Source organism: Leuciscus leuciscus (genome assembly GCF_965113295.1).
Source record: "Leuciscus leuciscus genome assembly, chromosome: 1".
Classification (NCBI taxonomy): domain Eukaryota; kingdom Metazoa; phylum Chordata; class Actinopteri; order Cypriniformes; family Leuciscidae; genus Leuciscus; species Leuciscus leuciscus.
In genome coordinates this window covers 39263496-39291362 of record NC_138725.1, presented here as the reverse complement: position 1 = coordinate 39291362, position 27867 = coordinate 39263496, and the positions used below count along the sequence as shown (strand labels likewise).

The following is a 27867-nucleotide window of genomic DNA, read 5'->3' as shown; positions in this document are numbered from 1 at the left end:
AAAGAGCGCGCTCAGTTTTTCTCCTAAGCAGAGCAAGAACTAATAGTCGAAGTTAATTTGGAATTTTAATGTTTAATTAAAACGCCAGGGAACACCTCAAAGTCTGCAAAAGCCAGGAGAGAGGGCTGGCAAAAAGTAGCAGACAATTTAAATCCGTTAGATGTGGCCATGTTAGATGTTTTTATCACTTATTAGCCTATATATTTGTATTGTAATAATTGCATAATTAGTTTGTTCATTGTAATGTCAGAGTCACCACACTAGAACATGGGAACAAATAAAAGTGAAGTACAAAAATATTCTACATAATGGTAATTTTAGTTATATTATAGTCTCTTTTATAAAAGCCACTGTTAAATAAATGGTTATCTGTTTATAAAAGCAACCAAGAAAAAGGCTGAGAAAAAAAGAGAAAAGATCTTAGTAGCCTACACTGTAAAATAATTTTTGCTGCATTAAATTAAGGCCATATAGTCATTTCAACTGTTAAATCTTGAGTAATGATGAATTTTGACTTGTGAAAGTGAAAACTGATAAACTTGTTAATGTAAAAATATTTTGCCATGAGTTATTGATCACATTTTTCCCGAGTGTAGTTCATTGTAATGACATTGTGTTTTCCTCTTTTGTGCACTTTTACATAATACACCAACACTTGTATCTGTTCCCAAGAAAGTGGTGGCTGAAATATGTGCAGTAAGTGGACATTTTCTAACTTTCCAAAGGAAAGAAAGTATAAGACTTTGTAATGTCCATTTGTTTCCATTGCACTCACAGCAAAAACTCCAGTGTTAAATGAACTCTCCTGGGAGTTTATATGGCTCCGGACTCAAGAGTGTTAAAGTGTTAAAATACGAGTGTTAAATTAACACTCAAGAGTGTTAAAGTTAATGAGCTAATTAAGTGATTCATTGAGTGATGATTGAGCATTATTGAAGACACCTGATGTTAACAAGCAGAATCACTGAAGGAGAAAAAGCACAATTGTAAGTCACCATTATGGTGATCAGTGTTTACTTTAGTTGGGCTTGTGACCCTTACATGTTTAACTTTAGTTTTTATTTGGTTGTTGTATCTGAGTTATAACTACCAGATGAACAAAGAGAAAAGTTGATCAGGTGGTGTTGGTTATGTTTTGACATCATCATCATTTGACCTGAATCACTAAACTCATTTAGAGTGTAATCTCTGGCTTAAATGTATATTGTTAATTACAGCATCACTGTGATTCTACAGCACAAAATCCAAAAATTTCTAAATAATCCAACGGATGTTTTAAAAGTTGTTCTGGTGAAGATAAAAATCTTTCTTTTAGGCACACACAGACATCAGGAATCAGTGTATGAATCTCAACAATGGTGACAAACAGAATATTCAATTAGGAAAAGGAAATTACTAAAACACTTCAGATCATAATTTATTCATACCGCAATGCATGATGGGAGCCATAAATTAGTTTTGATTGGTGGCACCCAGAATGCACTGCAACATGCTTTATTATTGTCACCATTGTTGAGATTCACAGGCTGATTATTGATGTCAGTGTGTCTTAATAAATTAATTTTCAAAGTCATTTGATCAGAACAACTTTTGAGGAATATTTTTGATTATATTGAAAATGCTGAAAATTGTTTGATATAGAATCACAGAGCTGCTGTACAAGGTAGTCATAACTCTCGAAATGAGATTTGTGAATCAGGTCAATTTATGATTATGTCAAAACATAACCTGATCACTTTTTTCTCTTTGTTCATATGGCAGTTATAACTCAGATACAACTGCCAAACAAAATCTAAAGTTAATGTTTAAAGGGTCAAGAGCCCAACTAAAGTGGACACTGATCACCATAACGGTGTCATATTTTTATTTATTTTTTCTCCTTTGGTGACTCTGCTTGTTAACATCAGGTGTCTTCAATAATGGTCAATCATCACTCAATGAATCACTTAATAAGCTCATTAACTTTAACACTCTTGAGTGTTAATTTAACACTCATATTTTAACACTTTAACACTCTTGAGTCTGGAGCCATATAAACTCCCAGGAGAGTTCATTTAACACTGGAGTTTTTGCTGTGTGGACAGTGAATAAAGCCTCTCAGATAACTGTCATATGGAGGAACTAGCCTACCTGCAAGTGCATAAAGAACTTTACTTAATTTATACTTGTATGCTTTATGGCTGCAATATAAGTTGCAGGATTCCACATCTACAGAAAGGCCTACAGAAGAGTCTGCACAGACAGAGGAGACATAGGCCTACAGGTGGGCAGTGTAGAGCCAACTTTTCCTTTTTATTTGTTGCATGAGGCATGTGTCTAATATCTCTTGTTGCAGGCACTTGACCACTGGCTTTTCTTTACAAAGAACAATTGAAATAAAACTCAAGAAACTAAGCATATTTGTCTTTTATTAAACATTTAATGAAAAGAGTTTTTTTTTTTGTTAGTTTTTTTGCAATGTTGTGTAATATGGCACATGCAACAATGTCACAGGCCCTGTCAGGTGTGCAACCCCTCAGACTTATCAGACACTGAAATCTTCCCTTTAGTTAGCCAAAGTTCATTTCATTGTGTGCCCTTGTCCTGGCTAGAGCTGCATTGTAACTGGTTTGGGTCAGGGAATGGGGTCATAAAACACCTGTCTGCTGGCAGGAACATGTCATAATCACCTATGAAGAAATGCAGTTCTGTTAGGATCAGCATAAGTGTATGTAATACAGTGAGCTTGATATTTAATTGTGGAACTTTCCTTACCACTTTCAAATAATGTGCATAAATGTGAATTTCTGAAAATTCTTAAGTCATGCACAGATCCTGGCCATTTTGCTTTCACATTTGTGTTATGGAAGATTTTAGTCAACTGCCTTTTTTAAATTTGATATAATATTATTAATCTGGAATATTAAGAATCCCAATAGTAACTGGGCTGCACATTTACATTGTGAACCCCCTTTCTGTTCACATAATCCCCTTCATTGAAGCCTTGATGGCAGTCTATGCTAGCCTATAGTATGGTACCAATCACGTTAGTGAAGCCTGAATTCCTCCCCTCTCCGCTGAACGCCAGCGATTACTATGTGTGAAATGAACTCACGGTGTTTGAGCGCGGTAAAGTTAGTTTTAGGTTCGATATTCGCTGGACATCTGTTTTCCCTGGCCACTGTTCTATAGGGTCGGCAGTCTTACAAAGATAACAATAGCAGGATTAGTTTTAACATTATCTGACCTTTGTATATCGACATGAAATATTCATTCAAAATCGTGCGTTATAGCTGCATATTTATAGCTGCATATTTATACCTGAGAATGCTTTGACACGTTTCCACAGCACATGATGTCTAAGGGAATGTCTGCCAATTACACCAACTGTGTTAAACGTAGCCTATAATCTGTATTATTTAAAATTACTTTTAAAAACAGACGTTTTGAAGTTCCAAAGCTTGTAGAAGGTTCCTATCCCAGCTAGCAGGGAACATTCTCAGAACGTTGGCTAACATTCCCTACAAGTTTGGTTAATGTTTTAAAGAAAACATTTGAATGTAATGTTCAAAGAATGTTTTAAGGATGTTTTCTCATTTCAAATAATGTTCCTATAAGGTTAAATGTAAACTAAGATATAACGTTTTTACTGTAACATTTTGAGGATGTTTTGGGAATGTTGTTGAAATAAAAGATTATATAATGTTCCATAAAAACAAATGAGGAATATTATCAAATCAACGTTCGCAAAATGTTTTGAGGATATCATTGAATGTATGTACGGAATGTATTTTATAAAACGTTCTTGTAATGTGATGTGTTAACAAAGCAAGAACTTTTTAAATGTAACATTTTGAGGATGTTTTTAGAGAATGTTATCCTACACAGCAAAAACTCCAGTGTCAAATTAACTCTCCTGGGAGAAGAGTTTAACACTGAAGAGTGTTAAAATGAATGAGATAATTAAGTGATTAATTGTGTGATGATTGACCATTATTGAAGACACCTGATTTTAACAAGCAGAATCACTGAAGGAGAAAATCGAATTTTAAGTTACCATTATGGTAATCAGTGTTTGCTTTAGTTGGGCTCTTGACCCTTAAACTACTAACTTAGATTTTGTCTGGCTGTTGTAACTAAATTATAACTGACAGTAGGTCTGGGTGATTTAAATCGCGATATTGTTATGCGCATCTCATCAGTAAAGCCGGTTCCTTGATTAGTAGTGAATCACCATCACCTTTCAGATGGAGTGGCATTTAGGGCTGATGAGAGAATTAAGTGATTAATTTAGTGATGAATGAGCATTATTGAAGACACCTGATGTTAACAAGCAGAATCACTGAGGGGGAGAATATCACAAATTGTAAGTTACCATTAAGGTGATGGGTGTTTGCTTTAGTTGGGCTCTAGACCATTATAAGTTTACTTTGATATTTACTGTTGTTTGTCTGCTGTTATTGATTTATAACAGTTAAATGAACAAAGTAAAATGTTATTTTATAGTGTTGGTTATGCTTTGACATAATCATGCTGTGATCTGAAAAAGGAAACTTATTGAGATAGTTTGGTTTAACTTGTTAGCAGCAGTATTGTGATTCTTCAGCCTACGATTATCAGTACTTAACTTATAATTCAAAATATTTAATAAAAATTGTTCTGATCAAAAGACATTCAGATAAATTCATTTAAAACACAGACATCAATCAGCCTGCGAATCTCAACAATGGTGAGAATAATAAAGCATGTTGCAGTGGCTGCCACTAATCACCATAATGGTGTCTTAAAATTGTGCTTTTTCTCCTTTGGTGATTCTGCTTGTTAATATCAGGTGTCTTCAATAATGGTCAATAATCACTCAATGAATCACTTAATAAGCTCATTAACTTTAACACTCTTGAGTGTTAATTTAACACTCATATTTTAACACTTTAACACTCTTGAGTCTGGAGCCATATGAACTCCCAGGAGAGTTCATTTAACACTGGAGTTTTTGCTGTGTGCATGAACACTTGTTGTGGTGTTTCTACGCCTCAAAGTCCTCATGCCTCTCTATAAATCATTTTCTGTTAGCCCACTTTCTGCAAATGTCCAGCTATCAGTGTACTATTAATATTATACCAGGGTAATGAAAATGTTAAGTTCAGCAAACTGCTTTTCTCCTACAGCGGAACAGAAAATGTGCAGAGTACATGAGGTTCACACTACGTCAACTATTAACTTCCCAGCTAGAAATGTTTTATTCTAAAAACGTTCTGAGAACATTACCATGAAGTTCTAATAATGTTTTCAGCGGGTAGTTTTATTTTGGTTCCCAGAATGTTCTCCTAAAACATTCACAGAAAAAACTCCAGTGATAAAAAGTTAATGAGATAATTAAGTGATTAATTGAGCGATGAGTGACCATTATCAGAGATGGGGACTCGAGTTTGAGACTCGTGAACATTGTTTATTATTAGGAAACGTCTGACGAGCTCGCTGTTATTCCCCTCCCTCCGTTACCTATAACCTGCCCACGTAACTGCGGCGCGCGGTCACACATGAGAGGACAACAAACATTTCGACTGCACCGTCCGCTGGCTGCTGTGCCATTCATCGTAAGCTTTGGGTTTAAAAACTTCAACAGAACTGCCAACTGTCACGCATTCACCGTGAGACTCACGCGATTGACACTTTTCACACGCTCTCACGACACACATCCATTTTCTCACGCACAGAAAAATCGCGAAGCAAAGAGTACAAGGAGACCGACAGACTACACAGTAAATTCCACAGTGTTAAATCAACACTGCTCAGAGCAAATATGGTCCCACTCTACAGAGTGTTAAAGTAACACTAAAGCTGTGTTAAAGTTAATGAGATAATTAAGTGATTAATTTAGTGATGATTGAGCATTATTGAAGACACCTGATGTTAACAAGCAGAATCACTGAAGGAGAAAATCACTATTTTAAGTTACCATTATGGTGATCGGTGTTCGTTTTAGCTGGGCTCTTGAGCCTTTAATTAATACTTAAAATTTTTGTTTGGCTGTTGTAACTAAGTTATAACTCCCATATGAACAAAGAGAAAATATGATCAGACGTCGCTGATTATGTTTTGATATAATCATCATTTGACCTGAATCACAAAACTCATTTAGAGTTTAATCTCTGACTTAAATTTATATTGTTCACTGTTAGACATTTTATCGTATTTTTGCGGTAACTTACTGGCAGCACTATTGCCAGTAAGTTACTGTAAGTTCCCCTTTACAGTAGCTTACCTGTAAATGTGTTTTACGGTAAGATGCCCTTACCGCAATTTCATTTTACAGTAAGATGCCCTTACCGCAATTTCATTTTACAGTAAGATGCCCTTACCGCAATTTCATTTTACAGCATGATGTCAATACCGCAATTTCATTTTACAGTATTATAGCCCATTTTACACTATTTTATTATTTATATTTTACATGAATGCTATTGAATTTAATAAATTCCAAAAAAGCGACTTGAGTCCATGTACATCAGCATATTCTTTATTCACTCTCACAATCAATTACATCCATTTTTTTTATTGTGATGCAACATTAGGCAAGGCAGTTTTATTTATATAGGATGGATGGATGGATGGATGAAATAAAAGCAAGGAAAATTAAAGTGCCCCTATTATGGATTTTTGAAAATGACCTTTCATGTAGTGTGTAACAGCTCTAAGGCCTCGTTTACAAGTGAAATGTAACACAATTCAGATTTTTTGCTCATGTGACACAGATCGGATGTGTTCTATGACAGTGTAAACAGGAAAAAAAACACATGCATTCAGATATTTCGAGATCGGTTTCAGGCCTCATTCATATGTGGAAATAAATCAGATATAAATCGGATATGTGCCAATGCGACTGTCATATAAACAGGCTGATCGGATTTTCTGAGGCATTAGGCTACTTCTCCGCGGTTTAATGACAAGAGCAACCCCGATGCGCGTCTGCAAAGGGACGGATGGCCTGTCGAAACGTTGTGTCGTCGTAGGAGAGGAATGTGGACAAACGTTGACACAACATATCAAAGGTTGGCTTGCTCATCCTAAAATTTCTGACCCACTGCTTCTCGTTAAAGCTCGCCACAATATGCTCCTACCAGTCCTGAGATTTCTCTAGCACACAATAACTGAAGCATATGCACAGGCTGCAATGATGGCACTTTTCATCCTCCTCCGCCTCATAATCATGGTGATGTTTGGCGAACTTCGCATATATCGCAGAGCTAGCATCAAGCATATTTCGCGTTCGTCCATCTGTGTAAGATAATTTAACCCTTTAAGCATGCGCAATGTTTCAGATAGTATGGCAATTGTAAACACATGAATCGGATATGCTCTTGGAAGATGGAGTTCAAAATACTTAGTTTTGAGTTTTATATTGTATAGGTCTCCTGCTAACTGGCTAACTCACATTATCACTGTCTTACTTAAAGGGTTAGTTCACCCAAAAATGAAAATTCTGTCAGTAATTACTCACCCTCATGTTGTTCCAACCCCGTAAGACCTTGGTTCATCTTCGGAACACAAATTAAGATCTTTTTGATTAAATCTGAGAGCTGGATCACTCCTCCATAGGCTTCTAAGGGATTGGAACTTGCTGGCCCAGAAAATGTATTAAAGACATAGTTAATATAGTCCAAGTGACTACAGTGGCTTAATCTTAAGTTTATAAAGCGACGAGAATACTTTTTGTGCAAAAAAATAAAAAAATAACGACTTTATTCCACTATTCATTTCCTTCTCTCTCTTCTTCCAAGTGTTTTTGCGCTGCGCGTCACACACATGACCAGCGTCGGCCAATAGTGAGCCTACGTGGTGACGTGTAACACAGACGCGCTGCGCAAAAACACTACGAGGCCCAGAGAGAAGGAAATGAATAGTGGAATAAATACAAGAAAGATACTTGACTTGACTAGACAATCAGATGACAGTTTTACCAATAATTGGCATAGAATTAAAAAAATATATTTTGCAATGAATATTTTTCAATAAGTCTGCCTTTACATTGCTTTAAATGCCTTACTACTTTAATATTTCGTCACATTTCGGTCCTGTGCAGAGTGAATCCAGCATTTATACGTAGCTGTCACATCTCTTACATCGTGTCTACACTTTGTTAATGAGAGTTTTCGCGAGCCTGAATAATTCGGCACTGAATAAAAACTCCTGCGTTCTCCAGAGCGCGAAAACAAATATGCACTGGAGCGTTTGGTTTGGCAAATCTGTTTCGAAAATATATTATAACAGTATCAAGTAACAGTATCAAAGTAGCAATCTCTTGCTTGTGTTTGAGGGTGCATAGCACCCCCATAGAACCGGGTCTAGAGAGAGCGCGAGAGAGTGCCTTTGAGAAAACGCGCTAGGCCTAACTTACTTCAAAACGCCATACATTTAACTGACGAGTAAAATATGCCATAACTGGTCGTAAAAAAGACAGAAAACCTTTGTTTGTGTAAATATTAGATTGGGTCCATCTACTGGAAAAGGCAGTCAGTCAATTCTATGGCATTTAATGGGATACTAAAGCGGCAGTTTCGAGGAAAATTTGACTGTCCTGTGAGCTGTTATTAAAAGCCTATTAGATTTTATTATTTACTTTCTTCATAAATGTAGCTATATTTAATTGATATTGGTAATGGTTTACTTTGTAAAAGTAACTTATAAAATAAATTTGTTCAGTAAAAAGTACTTACCTTAGAAAAAACCCCAGCTGGCGTTTAGATCCACTCTCAGCAGGGACGTCCGTTATGAGCGCGCGCTCGACACGTGACGTCACACAAACCTCAGTTTACATTCTGCCAGGTAACAACGCGGGCTTTGCAACAATTTAAATTTTGTGAGGTGTAAGCAAAGTTTATATATATAAAGTTTATATTAATTTAAAATAAAATAAAAATACATTTATATAATTTATATTGCCTGTATGGGAACCAGTTGTGAATTTCTGTGTGTATGTATATATATATATATATATATATATATATATATATATATATATATATATATATATATATATATATATATATATATTTGTTATTGGAGAAAATGCTAATATAAAAATTACTCTGGTCTCATAAGAACTAATTTTAAATCATTCCATCCACGTGTTTTTATTTATTTATTTATTTATTTTAACTTTTAAACATCCAGTGTTTGCATAGCTAAAAAATCAGAATGCAGATTCATGATTTTCATCTGCAGAACAAGATGGGGGAAAAAATATAAAACATTATCATATGATATTTTAATATGCCTAAAACATAAATACAATATGCATATACAAACTTAAAAAAATCTGTCTTCTTCATTTACAGTAGCACTACTGCTTTTGCGTAAACAGTAAAGTACTGTAAATTCCATATACGGTAAGTTACTGTAAATTTCATAAAAAATACCCATAATGCAGTGCATATTACAGTAGTTAACCGTAAATAATATAAGTGGTATTTTACTGGGCTTTTTTTGCGGTAAGTAACTGTAAAATTACGGCAAAGTCTAACAGTGTTGATTACATCATCACAGTGATTCTACAACAGCAGATCCAGAATTTTCGATATATTCCAAAGGATTTCTTAAAAGTTGTTTAAAAAAAAATTTGTTTAGGCACAAACAGACATCAAGAATGAGTGTATGAATCTCATCAATGGTGACAAACGAAATATTTAATTAGGAAAAGGAAATTACTAAGACAATTCAGATCATAATTTACAGAGACAATTCAGAATGAACAGAGGTTTAACTCTAATGTGTTTCATTTGAAGTCACCATAACAGTGATTAGTGTTTCCATTAGTTGGGCTCTTAACTTTTATTATATCTTTTGTATATTTTTGGCTGTTGTGGCAGTGTGTTTGTCAAACATTGATTGCTGAACACAGCAGCAGAGAAAGCTAAAGTGAAATGAGATCAGGTGATGATGGTTTCCTGTTGATGATTTTATAATCATCATGAAATAACCTGTTTCACTGATGTCTTTGGAATCTAACAATTGTGTTGATCCCTTAGTATTTTCACATCGCAAACCCTGTGTTACTGCAGCATGAGATGTATGTAGCAATATTATAACGGTGAGTTAGAAGACTTTAACAAACATGAGCACGAAAAAGTCAGTTTGATATGACACACACAGACATCAACAATCAGCGTATGAATCTCAACAATGGTGTTGCTAGAGTGCCTTCTGGCTCAGATCTGGCAAACAGGAGCGGTCCGCCCAAGTGCCATCATTCCACGCTGCATGTGGGCCAGATCAGTATTCCACAAGCGCCAGATGTGGGAAACAATGTTGCTATCTGGGATGCCTTTAATACAACACAAAGTATTGATCTTATTGCATGAGTGGAAACCATACTTCAGATCAGATTATTTTTATCACACTCTATTTGAGTCCCTTTCAAATGCCTAACACATTTTGCAGTTAGAATACTTTTTTATTTATTTATTTTTTTCAGAAAGAAATGAGCATAAATCAATAGGGCATAGTTCTGCACACAGCAAATCCGATTAGGCTTGTTTTGATTTGCTTTTCCAGCAGTGACTTATTTATTCATAACAAACATTTATACTGAGATAAACAGGTCATACAAAAGTGGTAAAAAAGATATGGCATGAGGGACAAATTGTTCTATTGAAACAGTTCAACTGTTAAAGGGATAGTTCACCCAAAAATGAAAATTCTGTCACCATTTACTCACCCTCAAGTTGTTTCAAACCTGTATGAATCTCTTTTTTTCTGCTGAACACAAAAGAAGATATTTTGAAAAATGTCGGTAACCAAACAGTTGATGGACCCCAATGACTTCCATAGTATTTTTTTTTCCTACTATGGAAGTCATTGGGGTCCATCAACTATTTGGTTACCGACATTTTTCAAAATATCTTCTTTTGTGTTCAGCAGAAAAAAGAGATTCATACAGGTTTGAAACAACTTGAGGGTGAGTAAATGGTGACAGAATTTTCATTTTTGGGTGAACTATCCCTTTAATATTTAAACTATGTTGTAGTTGTCCCAGAAATTCAGGTTGGTGTTTAAAGTGTGGTGTGGAAGATTGAAGTTCAGTGTCTTTTAAATATTTGCTTTAAATACTTCTTTTAATTATGTCCTTATATGCTGTAAAACAAAGTTCTGATTGTCAAAGCTGTTCTACATGGGGGGGAAAAAGAAGACAATGGCTGTTATTCTTACAGTAAAAAGACATATATCCTCTTCCTTTTCTGTGCCTGGATTTATTGATGCAAATTCAAGAAAGCAGCACTGTTTGCAATTATACATTGGGTAAGCTTATTATAATAATTTTTTTAATCATCTTATTTGTTATAGTTGTGCAATTTTGACTAAAGGTTACCCTCTTTATGGCCCCTCCTATACTTCTCCTATACTTCTCCTCCTATACCTACTGAGTATATAAGTGCAAGACTACAACCAACATCAAACCTAAACAAGATATCTGACCATGGCTTTAACAGAAGTGTTACTCTCACAGGGCACAAGTACAATACTTGCCCTGCTGTTGTTTTTGATTATTTTTCTCTTTTCCATCAGCTCAAGCTCTCAGGATGAGGGAAAATATCCCCCAGGACCCAAACCACTGCCACTGCTGGGGAACCTGCACATGCTGGACCTCAAGAAAACCTACATGAGCCTGTGGGAGGTGAGCAAATATATTTAAATCAGATGATTTTACCTTCTATTGTAACATAGTTCTATTTTGGTTTAGTTTCATTGTGTTTTTGTTCTGTTTTCCCTGTTCCCATTTGCCTGTGTTCCCTGTCATTATTGTCTGACCTAATTTCATATAATGTGTGCTAGATTGCTCCCTTATTCATAGGAAAATAGCCAGTGTTAAATTAACACTGCTTTGTGTTTATATGGGAACCACCTGCAGGGTGTTAAAAATAACACTGAAGCAGTCTAAGCGTACGTTTACACGACAACAATGTGCTTAAAACAGAAGCGTTTTTTTCTTTGTACAGATGACTGTGTTATCAAAACGATCCCTGTTCATATGGATCCGTGAAAACGACCAATAACACTGTCATTTGCATGCCAGACAAGTAGTTGGCGATGTCACAAAGATGTCACGTGCCTGTGCACATACACAATCATTTACTACAGTATTACTTCGTCTTCTGGGTAAATCTTCAAAAAGCTAGAATCATTCACGGTAATCCCAATTTTACAATGACCTCTGATTTAAAGTCCATTTTTAATTCCTTTTAGAAAAAGTCACACACACAAATGCTTTGAAATTAATTATATCATCCTTGAGTCTGTCGCAAGGAACCATTCATTTTTCATGAAGACAAAATTTTATATTGTGATGATTTGAGTAATACTAATAACCACTTGTGATGATGTCTGTATGCCATCATTGGTTTGAATTCTAAAGTTTATCTGCTTTAGTTGGGACTCTTTACACTTGATTGTGTAACGAAGGAGATTCAACAGACATTGTTAACTTTGCAAATTCTAAGAAGAAAATGCAAAACAAACAATACATTAACACGAAGCAACAGATAACTGAACAGAACAAGGGGTGTATATATATATATATATATATATATATATATATATATATATATATATATATATATATATACATACACAGGAGGTAACAAGAGGACACTAGTATAACATGAAAACCTTTTCAAATTTATCCACTTACCATTTTCAAAAAGCTTTGACTTGATTTTTAACATTAGTTTCTCTCTGTCTGTTGTAGCTGTGTTTGTCATGGCAAGAACAGTCAGAGAAAATGTGATAATAATGCTGCCTTTATTGATGATTAAGATGTAATCATCATGTTACTGTCTCATTCACTGGTTCAGAGTCTAATCTGGGTTTTATTGTGTTGAATTTCACCTCATTGATGACAGAAGCCCTGTGACTGCACACCTATAAAACCAGATTTAGATCAAGTTTGTGACTGGGTCTCAGGGTTAATGTGTGAGCGGGTAGGACAGACAAACAGGATCCATTATCCAGATGGATGGATGGATTAGTGTAATCATTCACAGCTAGGATTAGGCCTTAGTTTAATTAGTGCATTTAAGTTCCTTTTATAAACATTCCTCAGAAAAAAAAAAAGAAAAAAAAACTTTACTGGAGTGCATCTTGAGTCAAAACAATGACAGTGACACATTATAAGAGGTGTCAGTGCAAATAGCTTTCAGTTAAACCAGCTCAAACATGCATTTTTTTAAGGCTTACGTCTTGTCTGTGAAACCGGGGGATAGTGTAATATCATGGCTCAAGGACAATGCCCTACAGACTAAATTATCAATAGGACCTTTCATCTCATTACTTATTGCTTTATTACTACACGTGCCAAGTAGGAATTCACTGCCAAGCTTACTGTGTTTAAAAATGACAAAATGTAGGTCACCTAGTTCTAACAATCACTAGGGTAAAAGTCAGTGGTAATGTTTGACCAGGAAGATGTAATGGTGGTCACGTGGTCAGGGATGGTGATCGGTGGTTCCTTTAGTTAGTTCCTTTATAGAAAACAAATTCTATAAAACATCAACCCCTAAATTAATTCATGTTAATTCTCAAAAATAACTTTTGTAGATGTCTGACAGAAATAAAGTCAGTCTGGTTAGTAATAAGTAACGCTGTTTGTGGAGTGGTTTAATCCTCCTCTGCTGAGATCTTGAGAGATTTATCATCTTTTATCTCCAGTTGATTTCATCTAAGGCTCTGGCTGGAAGTCAGTTGTAGTTATTTTGTTTTTCTTTCCTTCTGTGATTCTGATTGTTAACAGCACACAGCAAAAACTCCAGTGTTAAATGAACTCTCCTGGGAGTGTATATGGCTCCAGACTCAAGAGTGTTAAAGTGTTAAAATATGAGTGTTAAATTAACACTCAAGAGTGTTAAAGTTAATGAGCTAATTAAGTGATTCATTGAGTGATGATTGATCATTATTGAAGATACCTGATGTTAACAAGCAGAATCACCAAAGGAGAAAAACAAATTTTTTAAGCCACCGTTATGGTGATCAGTGTTTGCTTTAGTTGGGCTCTTGACCCTTTAATCATTAACTTTAGATTTTGTTTGGCTGTTGTGTCTGAGTTATAACTGCCAGATGAACAAAGAGAAAAGGTGATCAGGTTATGTTTTGACATAATCATAAATTGACCTGAATCACAAATCTCATTTCTAGAGTTATGACTACCTGGTTGATTACAGCAGCACTGTGATTCTATATCAAACAATTTTCAGCATTTTCAATATAATCCAAAATATTCCTCAAAAGTTATTCTGATCAAAAGACTTTGAAAATTAATTTATTGAGACACACTGACATCAATAATCAGCCTGTGAATCTCAACAATGGTGACAATAATAAAGCATGTTGCAATGCAATCTGGATGCCACCAATCAAAATGTATGGCTCCCATCATGCATTGCGGTATGAATAAATTATGATCTGAAGTGTCTTAGTAATTTCCTTTTCCTAATTGAATATTCTGTTTGTCACCATTGTTGAGATTCATACACTGATTCTTGATGTCTGTGTGTGCCTAAAAGAAAGATTTTTATCTTCATCAGAACAACTTTTAAAACATCCGTTGGATTATATAGAAAATTCTGGATTTTGTGCTGTAGAATCACAGTGATGCTGTAATTAACAATATACATTTAAGCCAGAGATTAGACTCTAAATGAGTTTAGCAATTCAGGTCAAATGATGATGATGTCAAAACATAACCAATACCACCTGATCAACTTTTCTCTTTGTTCATCTAGTAGTTATAATTCAGATACAACAACCAAAGAAAAACGTACTCGGTTACTAACGTAACCTCGGTTCTCTCTAGAGAGGAAACGAGTACTGCGTAAATCTTACGCTAGGGGAAAATCTCTTTTCCGCGAGATACTGAAGCCAAAAATTATCCTTAATTTTGAAATAATGTAAAACGCGTTGCGGCAGCATGCAGACACAGGCAAGACGGCTTGTGCGCCTATTGGCTGCCCTGCGGCAACTGCAGCAGCCTATCGATAAGGCCCACTCGTGACGTCAGCTCCAATGGGGGCGCTTCGCGCCCAATACGTCACGTCCCGCCAGAATGGGCGTGGTCTAGGGCTATAAACATAGCTTCGAGAGGCTAGCTCACTGGTTTTTCATCGCCGAAGCGAACCAGAGCGTGTGCAGGCACGGCAAGATACGCAGTACTCGTTTCCTCTCTAGAGAGAACCGAGGTTACGTTAGTAACCGAGTACGTTCTCTTACGAGAGGTACTCTCGTACTGCGTAAATCTTACGCTAGGGGAAACAGTGTAAAACGCCGTGCATGCTAAGATCCAGCACCAAAGTCCCAAGGGCAAGTGCCCGGGCTCATATAGTACATGATCATAAGGGACTCACAGAGAGCCCAGGAAAGAGTGGCTAGAATAGCATCATTCCTGTAATAATATAACATCTTATAAGGAGCAGTTATACTGATGATGTGTCGTACAGTCAGGGCGACCCCCGGCCTGGACTGACGAATATAGTGGGTCTTACACACTGCCCATAGAGCTGCGCGATCCAACAGCGAGCATTTGCTCAAGCAGTTTCAGTATTCTGGCCCGAACACATCAGGGCAGACAGTACCGATTTTAGACCGAAAGCAGCTTAGCCTGCAAGGCGGGAACCTCTAGGTTATAAAACCTTATAAATGTAGACGGGGAGGCCCAGCCTGCCGCCATACAGATATCTTGCAAGGCAATCCCACTAGACCAAGCCCACGACGAGGCCACGCCTCTCGTGGAGTGTGCTCTGACTCCAAATGGGCACTGTAAGCCCTTAGAGGTATAAGCCAGCGCTATAGCATCAACTATCCAACTGGATAGGCTCTGTTTCGACACGGCAAGTCCCTTAGAACGTCCGTAGAGTGAAAACAAAGAGCTGCTCTGTCTGTCTGAAAACAGACGTGCGAGACACATAAGCTCTTAATGCTCTGACTGGGCAAAGGAAGCTTGCGTCTCCTTCCTCGTCAGAGACCGGTAGGGCTGACAGGGAATGACCTGCGCCCTAAACGGTGTGTTGAACATAACCGTGCTTAGGTTTGAGTATAACTCTTGAGTCATTAGGCCCAAACTCCATACACGTCGCGCTTACTGAGAGCGCGTGTAAGTCCCCTGTGCGCTTCACTGAAGCGAGAGCCAGAAGAAACACTGTCTTGAAAGACAGGTGTTTAAGATCAATCGTCTGTAAAGGCTCGAATGGGTCACCTTTCATGGCTTCCAGCACTGTAGAAAGGTTCCATACAGGGACTGAGGGAGGTCTGGGAGGATTCAGTCTCTTAGCTCCTCTAAGGAAGACGATGACTAAATCGTTCCTTTCCTCCTGACTGACCCAGCGTTGTTTTTGAGAACGCTGCTATGGCCGCCACATACACTTTGAGCGTGGAAGGGGTCCTGCCCTTGTCCAACAGCTCTTGTAGGAAGGAGAGAACCTCCGTCACCCCACAGTCTAGGGGCGACACGCCACGAGCTGTGCACCAGCTGGAGAACACTGACCATTTCGAGGAATAGAGACGTCGCATAGACGGAGCTCTAGCCTGCGTGATCGTGTTTAACACTCCGCTTGGGGAGGTCAGCGGGTACCCGTTGATGGCCCAAACATGAAGGGACCACAGCTCTGGGCGCGGATGCCAAAACGAGCCCTTGGCCTGAGAGAGGAGGTCCCTCCTCACTGGCACTGGCCATGGGGCAGTGCTTGCTAGCTGCATCAGAACTGGGAACCAGGGTTGGTTTTTCCAGAACGGCGCTACGAGTAGCACTGAGCATCCTTCTCTGATCCGTTCTATCACCTGAGGCAGGAGAGAGACGGGAGGAAAGGCATAGAGCGGGTGGCGGGGCCATACGTGAGCCAGCGCGTCCCTGCTCTTGGAGAAAAATTCCAGACAGTGAGCGTTTTCTTGAGATGCGAACAGGTCTACTTCCGCTCTGCCGAATTTCTTCCACAGCAGCTGGACTGTCTGTGGGTGTAGAGGCCATTCGCCTGTCGGAACATTGTTCCTGGACAGTCTGTTCGGTCCTACGTTCAGGAGCCCTGGCACATGCGCTGCTCTCGGCGAGAGCAGGTTGCGCTGAGCCCACACCAGGAGGCGTTCTGTCAGCCTGTGCAGGTTTCGGGACCTGAGGCCACCCTGGCGATTTATGTAGGACACCACTGACATGTTGTCCGAGCGGACCAGGACGTGGTGTCCTCGTATTTAGGGACAAAAACGCGTCAGTGCGTTGTCTACTGCCAACATTTCGAGGCAGTTTATGTGTAGAAGCTTCTCCCGTTCTGACCATTGGCCGAAGAACGGTCTGCCCTTGAGCAGTGCTCCCCATCCCAAGGTGGAGGCGTCCGTAGACACTACCTTCACACTCGAGGAAGTCCCCAGGCTAACACCTGATTGGTACAAGTCGTTTGCTTTCCAAGGTTTCAGAGCTGCGATGCATTTCTGATTGACCTTGAGACGAAGCAGACCGGAAGCCCACGCTCGGCGCGGTACTCGCGCTTTCAGCCAGAACTGTAGCGGGCGCATGCGAACCAAGCCCAGCTGAAGTACTGATGATGCTGAGGCCATGAGACCTAGCATCCTCTGAAATTTCTTGAGCGGGATAGATGCGCCGCAGCGGAAAGAGCTCGCTGCGCGCTGAATGTCTAGTACGCGCTCTGGTGACAGTCGCGCTATCATAGACAGCGAGTCCAGTTCTGTGCCCAGAAAAGATATTATCTGTCTGGGAGACAGAGAACTCTTCGCCCAATTGACCCAGATTCTCGAGGTGATCGAGCAAAATGGTCCTGTGCTCTATGAGCACCGAGTGAGATTGAGCTAGAATCAGCCAATCGTCCAAGTAGTTCAATACTCGCATGCCCTGTAGTCTGAGGGGTGCGAGCGGCTAGAGACAAGCCGAACGGTAGGACTGAGCACTGATATGCCTGGCCCTCGAAGGCGAATCTCAAACGTCGCCTGTGACGTGACGCTATTTGTATTTGAAAATATGCGTCTTTCAGATCTATTGACACAAACCAATCTCCTCGGCGAATCTGCGTGAGGGTTTTTCTGGTCGTGAGCATTCTGAACTGTTGCTTCGCAAGCACTCTGTTCAGTTGCCTTAGATCTAGTATGGGTCTGAGACCCCCGTCTTTTTTCAGTACCAGGAAGTATCTGCTGTATAGCCCTCCTTCACTCTGAGCTTGAGATAAAGGCTCTATGGCCCCTTTGCTCAACAGTTTCAAAATTTCGGCTCGAAGTAGGTGGTGCTACTTCTGTTTTTACCGTAGCTTCGACGCGCGTCACATAGCGGCGAGGGCGTCGGCGAAACTGTAGCGAATAGCCTCTTTCTATAATGTCTAGCACCCACTTCAAAACCCCCGAGTAGCCTTGCCCATGCATCTGCACGAATGGCTAGGGGCTGAATGCGGAGCGCGCTCTGGTCGCTCAGCGACAGAGGGGCTTCGGTGTGCTGTAACATAAGCGTCGCGCTTCGAGGCAGGGGGCGCGCTGATAACAGCGGGCAGATTGCCCGCGCTCGACTCCTATGCGGTGGTCAACCGAGAGGGGAGGGCTGGGCGAGTCCCGTAGGACCTGTCATGTCTATGTGTGAATGTGGGCGCGGGATAGCGGGCACATTTACAACACTGAGAGCATTGTCCGCCTGAGCAGAGCGAATGCACGTTGGTTTTGTTTTTACAGAAACCTTGAGATATGCGGAACGTAGTGTTTGTGGGCACTGGGCAGTGGGCACATTTACCACGTTTAATGCGCAATCGACCTGGGTCGATTTCATGTGCGCGAGCCCTGTGTGACGGGCTGTGTTTGTGTGTAGGAATGAGCACTGGGCAGTGGGCATTTCGTCTACATTCGTAACACCATCGGCCGTGGCCGGGACACCAGAAAATACACTCTTATGGGATTTATCTGGGTAGCCGTAAAAGCGGCGTTTGTGTGCAGGCAAGCGGGCTGCTTCGCCGACTTGTTTACTGCAGAATACACTGGAACAGTCGCATTTACTGGAAGTGAACGAGCGAGAAGTTGCCATAGAAACAGAGAGCGTCAACATGCTGGCGTTTGTTTGCAGGCGTGCGTGTATTACAGCAGGCTTGTTCACTGCAATATTGACATTTCCAGTCGTCTGAACTTCAGAGGCGGAAACCATAGAAACAGAGTTTGGGTGCAGGCGAGCGGGTTGTACCACGCGCTCGTTGGCTGCAAAATACACATCTGCAGTCGCCTTTTCAGGGAACTGCCAGAGCGAGAATTGACGGCAAAAATGTCTTTTGCCGGTAGACCCGGGATTCGATCGCGGGTCTCTCGCGCGAAAATCTGATGATCTACCACTGGACCACAGAGGAAGACACATAGACATTCAGTAGCGCGAGTATTATCAAAGAGCGTCAACATGCTGGCGTTTGTTTGCAGGCGTGCGTGCAAAACAACAGGCTCGCTCACTGCAATATAGACATTTCCAGTCACCTGAACTTAAGAGGGGAATGAGAAATGTGTCAGGAGTGGAGGTCGGCCCGGCCGCAGCGGGGCTAAAAACACCCTTTTCTCCTTTCACCAGTGACGCACGGGAACCATAGAAACGGTGTTTGGGTGCAGGCGAGCGGGTTGTACAGCGCGCTCGTTGGCTGCAAAATGCACATCTGCAGTCGCCTTTCAGGGAACTGACAGAGCGAAGCATTGGCGGCATAATATATCTGCCGTTAGACCGGGATTCGAACCCCGGTCTCTCGTGCGAAAAACCTAAGATTCCACCACTGAGCCACAGGGGGGAACACAAAGGTGTGTAGATGCATGAGCATATAAGAGAGCGTCAACATGTTTTCTTCGGCGTTTGCTTGCAAGCGTGCGTGTTACAACAGGCTCGTTTGCTGCAATATTGATATTTCCAGTCGCCTAATCAGGGAACTGAGTTCTCTTTTCGCCGGTGAGTGACGCGTGAATGGGGCGCAAGGGCAGGGTAGCTTTCTTGTAACGTAAAGAAAAACTAACCCCGATCGTCCGCTTCCAGCCTCCCTTGTGAACGGCGCAGTTTGCGCGGCTCGAACAGAGGGAGAGAGAAAGCTAGCCCCGTGACCGTCCGCTCCTGACATCCCCTGTGAACGGCGCGGTTTGCGCGGCTCGAACAGAGGGAGAGCAGGTATCATCCCCCAAGCAGGCAAGGCAAGCGGGCGCACCGGCGAGCTTTGCGGGTTGGGGGGGGCGGAGGAGCAGTCTCGGAGAAGGATGCCAGGTGAGTCCTCAGAGTCACCATAGGCAGTAACTGGCTCGCAGTGAGGGCGGTCGCCGTCAGCGAGCGCGAGAGCTGCGTGATCCTCAGGAAAGGGGCGTCTTGAAAAAGACGCCCGGCTCTTTTAGTGCAATGAGAGTGTGTGTCGCGGCGGCGAGCACACACACATACACAAAACACAGTAGCAGAGAAAGGATATAACGCCGGATAGCGCAGCAGGAAGGCGACTGAAGGCGGCGCGGCCAGCGGCTTCAGAGTGTCGACTCGTCCCGCTGAAAGGCTTCTTCAAACGGCGCGGCTTCTCTCCGGATCCAGCGATGCGAGAGCTTCGCTGAAGAGATGAAAAACCAGTGAGCTAGCCTCTCGAAGCTATGTTTATAGCCAGAGCCGCCTTAACCTAATGTTAGGCCCCGGGGCTGAGAGGTTTTGTAGGCCCCCCATCCCCTCAATTTAAAGAGTCTCATTTAAAAAAAAGTGTAATAGCCTATCTATAGGTAATCTACATCACAAAATGCATTAGTTTCTTTCGAGACCTACAACAGTGTTTTTTTTAAATATTGTTTTTCATTTTAATATTGTTATTAACATATCACTGAGCACATAAACACAAGACACTTTATTTAACAACCACACACAGCAACTAAATTTCAACTTTATGCAAATGAGAAGCGATTTTCGCGAGCGACGACCAATAGGAAAGAAGCCTTTCAGTGGAGCTCAGCTCCCGTCACCGTCTCGAGTGAAATTGCATGTGAATCGGCAAGACCGAAGAGTTCAAGGGCGATTTCACTGTTTTATATGATTTGACTGTAACTAACCACAAACATGGATATAATAAAATGATGCATGGAAAAGAAACTGTCGACAGTCTCAGTGAGTTTAATTCATACATTTATAGTTCGAGTGTTGTAGTTTTATGATGCAAGTTTAGCACTGCTGCAGTTCATTTTACTGTGCATTATGTTGACTATTAGGGACAAGAAAATGTATTAGCCTATTTGTCAAATTCGGATGACGTTTTAGTAATTGATGACAGTATGAGTGAGTTTAATTTGTAGATTGATCGATCGTTAATCTAGTAAATGATTTAATCCCTGAACACTGCTGTGTGGTAGATATAAAAACACTCTCCCAACAGCATACTGTTTCTTTTGAGCCTAATTCCTAGTCAAATTAAAATGATATAGTTGTATAATATCACTTGTGGTGGTGTTTTGTATAGATGTGGCCAGACGAGCAGTCTCGCCTCATTCGCGCCGCGGGACCTCTAGACGCGCGTAAACGCGTCTTTACAACACTGAAATCACTCGCGCCAGACGCTCTATTCGCGTTTGGTGTGAACGCACCATAACAATAACATTAGAGCGACAGCACTACCAACGCCCACAAGCGACTAGCGACATACAGCGACAAAATCTGACAAGTTAAAACAATATGACCTTTTCAGCTCATCATGAACCTGAACATGGGAGGCCCCTGAACTTGGGAGGCCCCTGGGCTTCAGCCCAGGTAAGCCCGTGCATTAAGGCGGCCTTGTTAATAGCCCTAGACCACGCCCATTCTGGCGGGACGTGACGTATTGGGCGCGAAGCGCCCCCATTGGAGCTGACGTCACGAGTGGGCCTTATCGATAGGCTGCTGCAGTTGCCGCAGGGCAGCCAATAGGCGCACAAGCCGTCTTGCCTGTGTCTGCATGCTGCCGCAACGCGTTTTACATTATTTCAAAATTAGGGATAATTTTTGGCTTCAGTATCTCGCGGAAAAGAGATTTTCCCCTAGCGTAAGATTTACGCAGTACGAGAGTACCTCTCGTAAGAGAACTAAAGTTAAACATGTAAGGGTCACAAGCCCAACTAAAGCAAACACTGATCTCCATAATGGTGACTTAAAATTTAGCTTTTTCTCCTTCAGTGATTCTGCTTGTTAACATCAGGTATCTTCAATAATGCTCAATCATCACTCAATGAATCACTTAATTATCTAATTAACTTTAACACTCTTGAGTGTTAATTTAACACTCGTATTTTAACACTTTAACACTCTTGAGTCCGGAGCCATATAAACTCCCAGGAGAGTTCATTTAACACTGGAGTTTTTGCTGTGCAGGTGTTCATCACTAATGTTCAATCATCACTTAATTAATTCCTTAATTATCTCCTTAACTTTAACTCTGATTCAGATTTACTTTAACACTCTTTAGAGTGGGACCAAATGTTCTCTGAACAGAACTAATTTAACCCTGGGAATTTTGCTGTGTGCCAATAGATATATAGACAGACAGATTCTGTGTTCATTCAATGGTCACTGTTCCCACTAGGCTAATAGTTATGGGTAATGTGTGGCCAGTGAGGGCATGTTATGGATGTGTTGTCCTGTGTGTTGCATGGATGGATGCCAGTGGATAGATATGGATGGATAGATAAAAAGATTCAATAGCCATTTATGGCTTTTCTTATTCTTTTTTCTCTTGCAGCTGTCAAAACAATATGGTTCAGTTTACACAGTGCACTTGGGCCCCAAAAAAGTGGTAATATTGTCAGGATACAAGGCCATCAAACACGCACTAGTGAACCTTTCCGAGGAGTTTGGAGACCGAGATATTACACCCATATTCCATGATTTCAACCAGGGATATGGTAAGGCTTCACATCTTCAGATGATCATTTATAAACACTTTTATTTTATTTTATAATAATGTCAAATTAATTCAGAACTTAGACTTGTCTTGTAAATAAAGTTGCAAATAAAAATAAATAATCTCTTTGTATTCAAGATAGAAATGTGAGGTCCACTTTAGAGTAATGGGTAAATGATTCCTCTGTAGGGATCGTGTTTTCCAATGGTGAAAACTGGAGAGAAATGAGACGCTTTGCTCTCACAAACCTGCGAGATTTTGGAATGGGAAAGAAAAGAAGTGAAGAGATTATCATTGAAGAAACACAACATTTAAAAGTGGAATTTGAGAAGTTTGAAGGTAAGTTTGTTAACCACAATTAAAAAAATCATGATGGATGAAACTGAGTTGAGTATTAAAATCTTGTTCGCCCATGTGCAGGAAAACCATTTGATACAACTCTGCCAATGGCCATGGCTGTTTCAAACGTTGTCTCTGCCATTATCTACAGCACCAGATTTGAGTACAGCAACACTAAGTTACATGACATGGTCAAACGAGCTTACGAAAACATGAAGATGACTGGATCAGCTTCAGTTCAGGTACCCAGACATTCCTGTACAATCCACCAATAATTCATACACGGATTGTTATTTTTCATTATTCAAGAAGTACAATTAAGATTTATTGTTCATAATACATGATTTTGGAGTATATGTCAAGGTGTATGTACAGTGTACAATGGTACATTCTGATTCTTTGCAATTCTGCTTGTTTGTGTAAAAGCCCTGAAAAGGGGAGTAAGTTAGTTGAATGAAAGATGCACAGACACAAACTTTCCTCAGATCATGTGTGTAATGACTGAATATAAAAACCCATATGCAACGTCAGTACAGTTTATACAAAATAATATTCCATGCGTTATACATACGATTCTAACCATTATCTCTAGTCTACAGAGTAAATATGGCAATACACAAGAGATACAAAACACAATTATGCTGATAACATACATAACACTTTACACCTCTAATAATACGCAGTATATTTTAGAACCGTATACAGAACAAAGCTACGACAAGTACAGTGTCACTGCATAGCTACTAAGGGCCGTTCTTTCATCCACGATGTCGCGGTTAACATTGCTAAAGGCTCATTTTGCTAGCTTACTCGTCGTCATGTAATTAACGTCCTAACTTCACAATGTTCGACTAACTGTGCTAAAAACACTCTCTTCGACACATGAACCCATTCACATAATACCCTGGTAAACAATAACACGTATTATAAAAGATTCATAACTGAAAAGGGGAGTAGTTGAATGAAAGATGCACAGACACAAACTTTCCTCAGATCATGTGTGTAATGACTGAAGGGAGGAAGCGAGGTGCACCGTAACATAGCTCAAACGTTCCCCCTGCTGGAGCCCTCTAGTAACTACAACACTCTTGTTCACACTTACTGCTGCTGTTGTTAGAATGACATTTTGCACACGAAAAATAAGAAATAAGAAAAGTACTGTACTGTAACTGCTGCAACTAACAGTTACAACTTTAACCATAATATATAATTATCATTAAACTATGAGAATGGCAAAATTACCTTAATATGAACCCATTAACTGTTACTCTACTGCTTATTCAAATGCTTGCTATGACTTACTGGTAAAACACATTATTTCCATCTGTCACACATGTAGCTCTACAACATGTTTCCTTGGCTTCGTCCTTTTGTGGCGAATCAACAACGTATTGTGAATAATGTCAGAGAAACATTCAAGCAAAGTGAGGAACTATTAAATGGTCTGAAAAAGACTCTGAACCCTCAGGAGCCCAGAGGAATCGCTGATTCTTTCCTGATACGACAGCAGAAGGACAAGGTACTGTCTATACTTTAAATCAAATAGATTTGTTAATACCATTTTTGACTTTCATTGTCATGACTTCTGCAGGAATCTGGCAAAACAGACTCTTTGTACCATTCAATGAATTTACAATGTACAATCAACAACCTGTTTGGTGCTGGTACTGACACTACGGCCACAACGCTACGCTGGAGTCTTCTGCTCATGGCCAAATACCCTGAAATACAAGGTGACTGCAAATGCCCATCTTAATGCATACATTTGAACACTGGAAAAAAATATTATTGAAACAATTCTCACTTCTTTCTTTTATTTACTACTTCAAAGGAAAAAAAAAATCATTGTTTCGATCATAGTCAAGTCAAAACCAGGACTATGCATTATTTTATAACAATTTGAATTCTACATGTTTCCAAATCTAATTTTAAACCATGCACAGTGTCAAACAGAGTCAAGTATTCAGTAATGCTGCTATACTTTCATACTGCGGTCTTTCTTGTGAATTTAACTAAGCCAAGGTCCAAGACGAGATTGACCGAGAGATTGGTGGACGTCAGCCAGTGGCGGAAGATAGGAAGAACTTACCGTATACAGACGCTGTGATCCATGAAACGCAGAGATTTGCAAACATACTACCCCTTGGTTCCCCCCGTCAGACCACCTGTGATGTTCATCTGAATGGATTCCTCATCAAGAAGGTCTGGCTCCAATTAGAGCATGCTGTGTTCTTGATTATGTGTTTTCTCCATTTATCATTGATCATTTGTGTTGTTTTATGCAGGGTACCAGTGTGTTCGCACTACTGGTCTCTGTATTGAGGGATGAAAATGAGTGGGAAACTCCTGACAGCTTCAACCCAAGACACTTCCTAAATAAGCAGTCAAAAAGTTTGTCAAAAAGGACGCCTTCTTGCCCTTCTCTGCAGGTGGACTTCAAATTAGTTATAATTAATAATACAGACTAATTATATTGTGCCATCACAGGTGATTTCTGTAAATTCTTTGCTTATTGTTTTTATCAGGCCGCAGGGCTTGTCCTGGAGAGAGTTTGGCCAGGATGGAGCTCTTCCTGTTCTTCACCTCCCTCCTTCAGCATTTCCGCTTCACTCCTTCACCTGGAGTGTCTGAAGATGATTTGGATCTCACACCAGTCGTGGGCTTCACCCTGAACCCAGCTCCATACAAACTGTGTGCAGTGAAGCGGTCTTAAAGTTAATATGACCTTTTATTGGACATTTGTCTTCTTTTTTTTTTTTTTTTTTGTGATATATTTGCATTTATTAATTTAGGTTTCCATTGGAAATACTTTCAATGTTTATTCAATGCTTCCTTTTAGATATTAGTGCCTTTGCTCTTCTTATGTAAGAAGTATATTTAAGAATATGTTTAATATGTAAATGTTTTTATCACATTAAAATTAATCAAATGTTGTTATTAATGTTAAACCTGAGGAAAAAGTTAGCATTTAAATTGCACTGTGGAAATGGTGACTATGGTTTATTTAACCAACAGATACAGATTGCACTGTAAAAACCTGTAAAAAAATAATTTAAAAAAGCAAAATTCTGACAGTAAAATACTATTTTCCATTAAAACAGTAATATACCGTAGCATTCTGGGTAATATTTATTCACTATTCCCTGCATGAGCTTGGTTTAAGAACAGGTATTAGTGTTCTATATTACTTTCCTCATTCAGCAATTGCTATGTTAATGATATCAAAGCTTTGCTTTGTCAATTAATATGTTAGCGTTCATTGAATTAGCTAGTTAAAGCTATAGCCAAGTTTCCACTATTAAAAATAATTTAAATTGAGATTACATGATAATTTTTAATATGAATGAACTTTCTTAAATATTCTAAGTTAAGAGTAGTTCAAATGAATGTACAAAATAAAAATCAGCATGTTCTGCTTAATCAAACTTTGAATTCCTTAACTTAAAATAGTAACTTATTACCTAACATTTTTGGAGATTTGCCAAAAATTGTACAGTGTACATTAGTTTACTAAGATAGTCCATGCGACTGAGTGAAAACAAATGAGTGAATTCAGACACTGATGAACACCTGCTGTTAACAAGCAGAATCACTGAAGGACAGAAAAACAAGAACAGAAAAAAAAAAAAAAAAAAAAAAATCACTGTTGCCAGTAGTTTACCAAAAAATAAAAAATCTGTCAAATGTACTAAATGAAACAAGTTATTTTCACTCTGATACAAGTTACTTGATCAGACAAAAGTTCAGATATACCTGGTTGGTTTGATTTAGCCTTCTGTTCAGTGCACCACAGCTGGCTCTCCACCCTCAGAGGACAGCTATGCCTGATTATGCACTCCCACGGCTCACTCTGTAGCGACTTGTTGGCAACCTTGACTGACTTTGTGAAGTCCATCAGGATATCTCTGCATAAATCTGTGTGGGCAGCAGTGGCTCAGTGGTTCATGTAGGTTGGCTACAAACCGGCAGGTCGGAGGTTCAATCCCCGGTTCCACCTGACCAAGTATCAAGGTGTCCATGAGCAAGACACCAACCCCAGCTGCTCCCAAAGAGCTGGATGGTGCCTTGCATGGCTGACACCGCTGTCGATGAATGAATGGGTGAATGTGAGGCAATATGTAAAGCGCTTTGGTGGCCATGGGTCTATTGAAAGCGCTATATAAATGCAGTCCATTTATCAAATCTATCTTTTTCAGATAGTCATTTCATGAAACCCCAAAATGGTTCTTACTCTACAGCAATAAACATACTGGGACAATACTATGAGAGTTTGAGGGCAGTCCTCGTTCTCATTTTATTTCTTGCAGAGACAAAAGCTAAATACACCACTCTATGCCAGCTAAGCTGGAAGTTCCATGGGCCATATATACACAATTACATTTCAAAGCTTACTCTGTCTTTGTTCAATGTATGCGCTCGCTCTAATAATAATGGCCGAAATGTCAACTGTGTTACCCATCAACTGTAACACAGTTGAAAAGGATCAACACGTTCGACAATGTTGGCAATTCAGTTTCAATTTATGCTCACACTACATTATATGGAAATTACATAAGAATTGCCTAAAACCATGATTTGCATTACAACGGAGAAACTTAACTTATCTAATCACAGCCACATTTTCTAGGAAATCAGTATCCACATTTATGAAAAGGTTCCTCCAGTGCGAATC

The 27867-nt window shown here is 39.7% G+C and overlaps 2 protein-coding genes and 1 long non-coding RNA gene across 3 annotated transcripts in view; 2 read left to right on the top strand and 1 right to left on the bottom strand.

Annotated features, from left to right (window-relative positions):
• The window catches only part of LOC309507345 (cytochrome P450 2K6-like), a 75133-nt gene extending 49468 nt beyond the window's left edge, over positions 1-25665 (top strand). The window contains exon 9 of the mRNA XM_082181513.1: positions 25625-25665. Within this exon, the coding sequence (XP_082037639.1) occupies positions 25625-25650 (26 nt within the window). The 3' untranslated portion in view covers positions 25651-25665. The remainder of the gene's footprint in view (positions 1-25624) is intronic.
• The window catches only part of LOC309508103, a 140958-nt gene that overhangs the window by 28952 nt on the left and 84139 nt on the right, over positions 1-27867 (bottom strand). The gene's annotated exons all lie outside the window — the stretch shown is intronic.
• Positions 11405-26308, top strand: LOC309507334 (cytochrome P450 2K6-like). The gene is given in 10 exon segments (XM_082181499.1): positions 11405-11653; positions 22695-22857; positions 23046-23195; positions 23277-23437; positions 24535-24714; positions 24787-24928; positions 25213-25397; positions 25481-25582; positions 25585-25624; positions 25721-26308. Coding segments are annotated over 10 exon segments (1509 nt in total). The 5' UTR covers positions 11405-11455; the 3' UTR covers positions 25909-26308.